Below are 9,822 nucleotides of genomic sequence, written 5' to 3' on the forward strand. Positions count from 1 at the left end.
CTGCAGCGCCTCCGTAGAAACCGTCTTGCACACATTCAACGAGCTACATAACACTATCCGCTGTGCTTCCATTAACGTACGCGTATCCGCAATGCAGCCACTCGTTCTACACACTGGCTCCATACAAGATTTCAGCCTCCAACCCTCCTCTAATGACAAACCCCAGTCTCTTCATAAATGCAAACGTGGTTCGTCCCTTGTCAGAATGAGTCCAGCGTTCTTGCCACTTTTCTATCGATCGCTCATCCATTAATCTTAGGGAATCTGCCTGGTCTCCAATCTCCAATCCCCTACGGATTCGGAAAAGCCCAGCTCTCCTCCGAGCCTCTATGTCACACGGAAGGCTGCCGGCAAGAACTTGCAGTGCTTCCGTGGACACCGTCCTGCATGGGCCCAATACTCACCTGGGGTTACCAGAAATGGCACCGGAAAACTCGGACGTGCCATAACCCTCTCGGAGCAGCACAGGTTCCAACCCCTGTGTTCAAAGCACACTTCCTGGCAAAGGTCCGAAGCTAGTCGTTCTCTCTGCCCCACAAACTTCGGCAGCGCTAGGCGCAAATCAAACCTCCACTGACACAGTGATCCCAAGACCCACCCACTCTTAATTCTTGCATCAGTATCGGCCACTCCCCGCACATAAGACAGATCGGCCAGCCACATAAAGGAAAACATGAAAACAGTAGGAAAGGACCACAAAACGCCACTAAGACAGAACAGGGAGTCTGGTTTGATAGGTTTTCCTGCCCACGTGCACTATTTGGTCCGGCAGAGCAAGCTCCAACCAATCAGTGGCTAAAGCAAGCCAATCGGAATCCCCTATCCGCCACTCGAGGACCCAGTCAGCTCTTGTTCCACCGGTACTGCGGCCGGCGGCATGAGTAGATAGGGAAATCGAAAGGTGAAGCTTAACGTGAGGTACCCGCTATTTTAGCCTTACCATTGGGACGCCTTACCTCACGCCCTCTATTGGGACGGAATTAACATACGTCTGGAGTACTCCCTGCCCAGCAAGAGAGACCTTTCTCCGCCTCTCCTTCTTTCACGCTGGAATTGTCTTCAACATCTACTAACGCCACGTCTGAGCTGCCGAAGCTCCTCAGTCCACCAAGAGGTCGGTGCTTCAGAAATGCAACATTTGCCTCCTCCAACCATCCGGTAAGCTCAAGGAGTCTGGCATGCACCCCAAGCCCCGTGAACCTTTCAAGGCCAAAACCATTGGCCAGCTCAGAATGGAAGTGTCCGTAGAAATTTGATCCCATGCATATGATCTACCCTTAGCAACCCTGAACCATCTGGTGTAGGACATCCACATGCGTCCTAATACGGCCGCTGAACCAACAGTAGGCACTGCAAATGTAGAACTGCCCCGTCCAACCGCTAACCCATGCACAGGCGCAGCATTCGGTAGAAAACCGCTCCACCAGCATACAATCCAGGGTCCGGTCGCACACGACTATAACAGCCTTCTGACTACCATACCCAAGACCCTCATCCATGCTGGCAAACCCCTCACAGCTCCATGCAGCACATAGGGCTCTTGGACTCGTAAGTCACCCATCACTACAAAGCCAGCTGACAATTTAGCTGTGCTATTCTAAGAGCCCAGATACTACCATTTTGTCGCCCTTTCCGGCTGACGACTGGCCTCCATCGCCTGAGCATTGCAATGCTGATCTGGTTCTGGACCAGCCAGACCCCCAGGTCACACATTACTCCGTAGGCCCGCTGACTATTCAGCTGCACTACTCTAAGGGGCTCCATTGGTGCCAATCAATCGGCCCCTCAAAATCTCCTGCCTCCTGCGATATTCAGGGCACTCATCAGTGACTGCCCTGTGATTCACCGGACGACCACATCCTGCACAAATATTACACTTCGGAGGGGACTGACAGTCGGCCTGTCGGCCTGTGGTACCCCTTGCGCCCAACACCTCCTGGCCTCTTCTTTACACTCACGTGCAAAATGGCCAAAGCCATGGCACACATAGCATCGGGTGACCCGGTCAAAAGGTATCACTCTGTGCGCACCAAAGCCCATTACCCGTTCTTGGTGATTGCCTTCCGCCAGGGACTAGGCAATTCGCAGACAACATTCTGCGTTTTACCCTTCCCCACCCGGTTCACCACCTTGAACCGCTTTTTAATATCCTCTGTGGCTAATCCTCTGAGGTTTTTTTTGACCTCCGAGACCAGCTTATCGTCCCTTAGTGAAACTGGGACGTCAAAAATGAGGATCCGAGACATAACACCCTTAGGATCCTCCACCTGAAGTTCGCAGTTAGCTAAGTTACCACATTGCTTCAACCTGGCAACTTCCTCAGCCGATTTCGTTTCGAAGGCAATGTCATCTCGCAACTTTCGCACTGCTCTGACTCTCACGTCAACTGCAGCGCTCACCTCATCCAGGACCTTCACCTTCTCCTCCTCGCCAGTGAGTGGACCTGCCACACTCTTCACTATCACCGCCTCCACTATAAGCCTTGCCACAGAGGGCTTTGTCTGGGGCTTAGCCATTGGCTTTGTCTGGGGATTAGCTGCTGGCTTAGCCTGGGGCTTTGCCACAAGAGGGCTCACCTGCGCCACTCTCGGTATAAACCGCTCTAACATCTCCTCCATCATTGTCCTCATCCTCTCCCTGAACTAGTCAAGTTCATTGGAGCGAGATGGGGTAGGAGATTTGCTGAGGAGTGTGCTCTGGTTCCACCGGCACTGCCTCCGGTTGCAGGAATAGGTAGGGACATTGTCCGAGGAGATGTTTAACGTGAGGTACCTTGAACATCCTTGATCCTGTCATATTTAATTGCTTTCTTAAATGCATCCCTAAATTTCCTTAAATCCAACTGGCCATCGACGCGAATGACCAAGCGATATTTACCCACTCTTCGACTTTGCTCAGAAATGGAAAATAAAATTAAATAACGACAAACCAGAACACATAATATTTGCCAAAAATTCAAAGATACAAAGTTAAATACTTAGGATTAACCTTAGATAAAATAACTCTACTTCAAAAATCATAGCCAAGAAATTTCTGACAAAGTCAACAATTCCATCAGAAGACAAAAAAATGCTGTACACGTCGATTAAACGATCAATAATTAGCTACGACACCCCTGTGTGGAGTTACGATGCTTCGTAAAAACAAAATACAGAAACAAATGTTTGCGATTGATTCTGAACAAAGACAGGTATATCCCAATAAATACATTACATTACTTAACAAAAATACCAACAATTCAAGCATACTTTGAACAAATAACAGGTAAGTTCGTAAATAACAGCTTAGCTAATAGCAAGCTAACGAAGCATATAGCAAACAAGTTCGTTAAACTCACTTAAATTTCGATTGTCAAACTCACTTGACCAACTATCGATGACAAAATCATAAAAAATAAATTACCAAAAACTGTATTTTATTTATGTATTTTTTATAATAATCAAAGTCTGACAAAAACCAAAACACCCTATCCACTTAAAATATACAAAATCCTTCACACAAAACATGTGCAAACCTACCACACAAATCCCTAATATGATAAACAGGTTTTCCTGCTTGTTTTCTTATAACCCATACCCTAAACACAAAACCATAAATACAACAGTTGTAGGAGATAATATTTCTTGTATAATTAACTACCTTAAATTACATTGCTAATCAAAATAATAAAATAGAGGATGAAAGCTAAATAAAGCTAATAAAACATTAGAATCAAGCTCCTAACGTTAGAATCAATTAATAAATTATTTACATTGAAAATTCTATGTATATATCACTTTTATTCAATAAAATTTTTATTAAATGGTAAAATAAATTGTACTGTGGGCCGGTGTTCGAATCCAGCACCCACATATTAAAAAAAATTTCTCTTGTTTTTCATTTTTATCTATTATTATTATACAAAAAACCTAATAAACAATATTAATTTAAACTATAATGACTTTGCACTAAACTGATTTAACACAAAAACGAAAAATTATAATTAAATTTACTTTCAAGTATTGGAGTATAACCAAACTTATATCATATACAAATACAGAAAACCACACCATTCATGAATATGTCAAACAAATTTTTCCCTTTTCCTATAAATCCCTTCCAAGCCTCATCCTTAAAAAATTAAAACTAAAAATAAAATTAAAGCATACATTTTCTAGAATAAAAATATAAATAATCCAAGCTGATGTTGAAAGCCAACAGGCTAATAAACTCTTATCACATTCATATAATTTGTTATCTTTTACATCTTGTTATACATTATGTAAATTTTATGTGTTGTTTTATATTGAATAAAGAAGATATTTTTGAAATGAAAATGGTACAGAACACCCAGTGGTCAAGCCCAACTCATGCATACTAAAAATATTTTTTTATTTTTATTTATTTTTATTACTACTGTAGGAAATGAGCATTTAAGGTTGCAATTCTATGGAACAATATTACTTTCTATTGGACCCGGCTCAAAATGTACGTATGAGTGTGTTTAAAAAAGTCATATTGAGTGTGCGTGTGTGCTTACTAAAAAACTCTTGAAATTTGAGAAAGCAGCTTTTTTTATCTCCTGATATTTTTTCTTAAAACTCACCGTTTTTGAGATAAAAGTGTGAAAAAAAATCTAACTTTGATGAAAATTTGATATTGTCGAAATTAACGATTATTGCCGCTTACCGCAAAGGCTATAAAATAAAAATTTCTAACAAAAGATCAGAGCTTCCGATTTTTGAACAACCATGCTATATGTCACAGAAAACTTCAGTTGAATCGAATGCCCGAGTTTTCCAAAAACTACCTTTCAAAAATGATACTACATATCAAAATATGATTGTATGAATCTTTTAAAATCCGTTTTTCATTTTGTTGATTGACTTGCGATTGTTTCATCCTGATTGTCCGATGGTATGAATTATTGTACTGTTTAATCAATTCCGGTAATACTTTTATCCATTTATAGTTACCATACAAACTGAAATGTTTGTACATCATCGATTTCAGTGTGCGTATAAATCTCTCTACAATACACGCCTTTTTAGTTGAATATACAGAATAATAGTTTATGTTGTACTCTTTCATCAATCTCTTAAATTTTTCATTATAAAATTCCGTACCATTATCAGTTTGAAGGTTTTTCGGTGTACGATTTTTTATAACCTGGCATTAGTGACATCTACCGCACTCTTGGACTTTAGTGGCATAGCCCAATCGGAGTTTGTAGTCATGAAACTTTTAGGAATATCAAACGTTAAATAATCGTTTGATTTTAATGTATTAAGTTTATTTTTATCTATAATAGTATCGTTTTTGAAGACCTCACAGTATGTTGGTTTAATATCTAAATGATGTATCATCACAGAGATTGGGAATCTAAATACATAAACTCTTGTATTATTTTCCAATATATACCATGCAAAATCAGTAGTTGGATCTTGATAAAATTGTATTGGTAGTGTATTACGTATTGATATTTGAAAATAACCATTTAATTTTTTCAGACTCTCGTTAAATATTTCAGTAGTGTTATTGATTTTATCACTAACATGATTGATAAGGGTGTATAAATCCACAGCATCAGTTGAAAATTCTGGACTTGCTACATTACTTATTTTTTTATTTTTTGCGTCAATGATTCTTTATCATCTAATGACAAACACTGTCCAAGACTTTTTAAGTTCACAACATCTTGCTTATTTATTATTCTTTGTTTTGCATCGAAGCAATTATTTCTGCCATTACATCGAAGTATTGATTCATATACATGTGATGTATATGAATCTTCATAATTTTTGAAGAGAGGACATCCAAATTTATCTATACCGTTCATACTGAGTTCTCAATAGGTTATGATGTAATTTTAATAATTACATGTAATAAATATAAAATCTAAACAGGTCTAATAAGAAACAGCTCGGTTTAATACTGGTCTGTATCTCAACAGGTCTGTATCTCAACAGGTCTGTATCTAAACAGGTCTGTATCTAAACAGGCCTGTATCTAACCACGTCTGTATCTAAACAGGTCTGTATCTAAACAGGTCTGTATCTAAACAGGTCTGTATCTAAACAGGTCTGTATCTAAACAGGTCTGTATCTAAACAAGTCTGTATCTAAACAGATCTGTACCTAAACAGGCCTGTATCTAAACAAGTCTGTATCTAAGCAGGTCTGTTTAATACTGGTTTTGACCTGTTTTAATACTGGTCTGTTTAGAAACAGGTCTGTTTAATATTGGTTTTGACCGGTTTAATACTGGTCTGTTTAGAAACAGGTCTGTTTAATACTGGTTTTGACCGGTTTAATACTGGTCTGTTTAGAAACAGGTCCGGTTTTCACTATATTATATTTTCCTCTTTTAACTTTTGTATCAAACTATTTACAAACTACCCCGCGCCACGTGATGCGCATAGCAGCCGTAATCTGTCACAAAGTTCGTCGATTGTATTCCAGTACACATAGTCTATGGGATTATTAGTTACTCGTGATAATGTTAGACCGCTACCAGAAGCAGGAGCCGATGGGTAGAGATGTTTCTTAATGATATTTTTATACTTAAAACTTCTAGTTCCTTGAATTTGGCCCTAAGAGTCATAATTCCGTCGATTAGCGTTTGTTGATGTTACAATTTCTAAATAGTTACGCATGTCTTGCTCTGAATAATTTTTTGGTATCTGTTTTACTAAAAGCTCATATAAACCTGATGTCCCGTTGTACCAGTTTTCGTTGACTTGTATATCGTTATGCTTAATGTAAACAACTGAATTACCTACATATAATCTATCAGCAGCATTATCATAACGTAATCCGTAAATATTATCGATAAGCTTATCAACTTTATTCGATAATATAAAATAAATGTATTTATCGGCCACATCTCCGTAAGTCTTTGTAAAATGCTGAAGTGCATGATGATTATTCTCTGGTGATTTTATAATCTCCCTAAATACAGCACCAGGAGTGTGTAATGCCTCATGCTCGTAGGTGTCTGATAGATTTTTTTGTTTTGTCACTACTGGAGTATCTTCAAATAATTTTCGAGCCTTCATTGGCGTATAATTTAATAGTTCTCCAATTAATTGTCTTCTAAGGTATCATCTTCCATCTTGCGTTTTATATTAATTCGAGTATAATCATTTTTGTTCTCTTGTTTTTCTACTAGCTTATTCAACGGATCAGTGATGGGCTTAAATGTTTTTTCTAATGAAATGATTGTTGTTTGTTCATCAGCTTCGAGTGCGTTATACTTTTTCTGTATAATATCTCTCAACTTAGCTAGCTGTTTCGTTGTCTGAAGCATGTTATCACATGAAAGCTCACAAATTAAATGACCTATACAGTTGATAAATAGTGCTTAATAAAATAACAAGCATCATCAATCAACCATATAATATACTCCTTATAAGGAATAATAATAAATCAACTTGTACTACAGATTAGATAAAAAAATTTTTTATTTAAAAAAAATTACAACTTTAGATTAAAACAAAATACAAAATATGAATAAAAAAAATCATTTTATTTTTTAATATTATTTATTTTTATAATAATCAACAAGAAGCACCTCCATATAAAGATCTATTAAAAAAATAATATAATAAATACATAATAATATTTGTGGTACAATGTTTATGTTGATAGATGCATAGAGCTTTTGATACACTGTCATTCTTATGGAGCGGTTTTCCACCATCCAAATTTTCAATGTGGACTGCCCTTGTTGAATTTCGAATTAATTTTTTAATCCAAATTTTCTTTTCTTCACCTTTGCAGTATATAACATTATGATTAGCAATGTGTGTTAAAATGGTTGATTGATAACTCGCAATAATCGATGACTCCTTGATTCCAGTATAAGTCATGGTAATTATTTGAGAGCCAAATTGCTTGTTTCTTATCCGAATCACTTAATGTGTTAAATGGAAATGGCGGTTTGAATACATAATGTCCAGAGTGGTTACCATTTGTATCCATAAAACTAAGTTCTTTAACGATGAATTCATTGTTTACTTTGAAACCCTGTACGTCCACTATGTACGCCATTTTAAACTACTCTATTCACAATATTCGTAAGTGGATTGTATTTAAATAATCGATCATGGAACACTATACAATACGAACGCTTTTTAGCTGGGAAATTAACACCAGCTTCAAACTCAACGCGCAAGTCCACTGTTGTAGATTTAAGTGACTCTGGGTGCTTAGAACAGTCAATGCCAAATAGAGGTGATTTATTTATAAACGTTTCTTTATTAAGCAATGGTTCTGTTATAGAGCGTCTATAGTACGATTTTTGAAAATTACAATACATTTCATACAGTAACGCTGTTTGATTGTTTGTGTTATTTAGATTCAAATTCACATATGGGTAGGCTTCACCATTTAAATAGACTTTCAAATTTGTTATGTTACAATGGTCAAACTGACTGGAATCTTTTAAAATGTTGCGGTCACGATTTGTTTGGAAACAGATAACAGCGTAGTTAAGACATTCTACACTAGTTTTAACACTCCACACATGTCTATCAGTTAATGGTAGTTCTGGTATAAGTAGACATTCCATTGATCGAAACCATAACCTCAAATCATCATTTTGATGGACTAAGTTGTATAATTTGACTCGCATTTTATCAGACACTTTAACGTATGGAACACACCATTCTAATTTGTTGATTTTAATTTTAGGTTTGCTTGTTGCGACAGTTGAGGTAAAACAATTAATATCGTCATTTGCACGAACAATAACGATTTCTTGTTTCATGTTTACGAGAATTTTAGGATAATCTTCAAAAAAACCCATATACATTTTCAATGGAATACGAACATTGAAGTAACCAGCAGCATCTTTTTTAAAATTTTCACCAAAGCCAGCATTCTCTAAAGCTTTACTCTGATTTTCGTTTAGGTATAGATAGTTTTTTATAGTGCTAACGATGCCTACGTTATTAATCACATCAATTACCTTACCACCAATTTCATAACGAATTCCATGAAACATAAATGATATAGCATTCGATATGAAGCTGGCTGCATTTGTAGCATCATCATCAGTCACTTGACCTTCGATATTTAAAACACTTTCACTTGGTAATGTGTACAAGTCTTGTGATTGAATGCAAATTCTACTCTCATCGCTTGATTCAAATTTCGATGAATTATAAGCTTGATGGTTGTGATACTCTAGTCCTGTAATAGCATTATCGTACTCAGATACATTGGTCACTTCTAATATTTCTGCCATTCTTCTTCTTCTTCTTCTTAATACAACTGAATTTTATTCGTATAACTGATTTCTTTATTTTAAGCCAACAACTAAATTTTACCCAATAATTGGCCGTTTTAGTTTTAAGCCAATTGATTGAAGAAATTTTCTATTTTCGTATGATAACTGTTTGTGATTTTTTAGTCTATTGTTGCTCGATTGAGGTGGTTTTATCGGACGGTTTGTAGAAACACTGCCTCCCGCATAACGTGTGGGATGATTAAATACAAAACCCATTATATCTTTTTCAAGTGTAATCCAATTGTAATGTTTTCACCTCGAAAGTTAACTAATTTACCAGTTTGGTCCACTAACATGAGCGTTGCTTATAGTTTGACAGTTGATTGGTAAATAAATAACATTCATAGGATGTATCACAATTTTATAATCTGGTGGTAGATTTGGTGAAAAATGAAACAATGTGTGACTGATTTCATTGTTATGATACGATCCATTTGTAATATTACATTGAACATAAATTGTTTCTACAGGTAAAATATTAACTGTATTGTCATGTCTTTTATTTGCATCTAGTTTTCGTTTATTAAATCCCAACATGCGACAAACAGAATC

General features: G+C 36.9%; 1 protein-coding gene across 1 annotated transcript; it reads right to left on the reverse strand.

The window, feature by feature from the left end:
• Nucleotides 1–8,031: 8,031 nt before the first annotated feature.
• LOC123302882 lies at nt 8,032–9,228 on the reverse strand. The gene has a single exon (XM_044885975.1). It carries the CDS (start codon nt 9,226–9,228, stop codon nt 8,032–8,034), a length of 1,197 nt encoding a protein of 398 aa, XP_044741910.1.
• Nucleotides 9,229–9,822: the final 594 nt, after the last annotated feature.

This window comes from Chrysoperla carnea, chromosome X, assembly GCF_905475395.1.
Source record: "Chrysoperla carnea chromosome X, inChrCarn1.1, whole genome shotgun sequence".
Classification (NCBI taxonomy): domain Eukaryota; kingdom Metazoa; phylum Arthropoda; class Insecta; order Neuroptera; family Chrysopidae; genus Chrysoperla; species Chrysoperla carnea.

Coding starts and splice junctions, on each gene's coding strand:
- LOC123302882 (XM_044885975.1), bottom strand. CDS start 9,228: ATGGCAGAAATATTAGAAGTGACCAATGTATCTGAGTACGATAATGCT.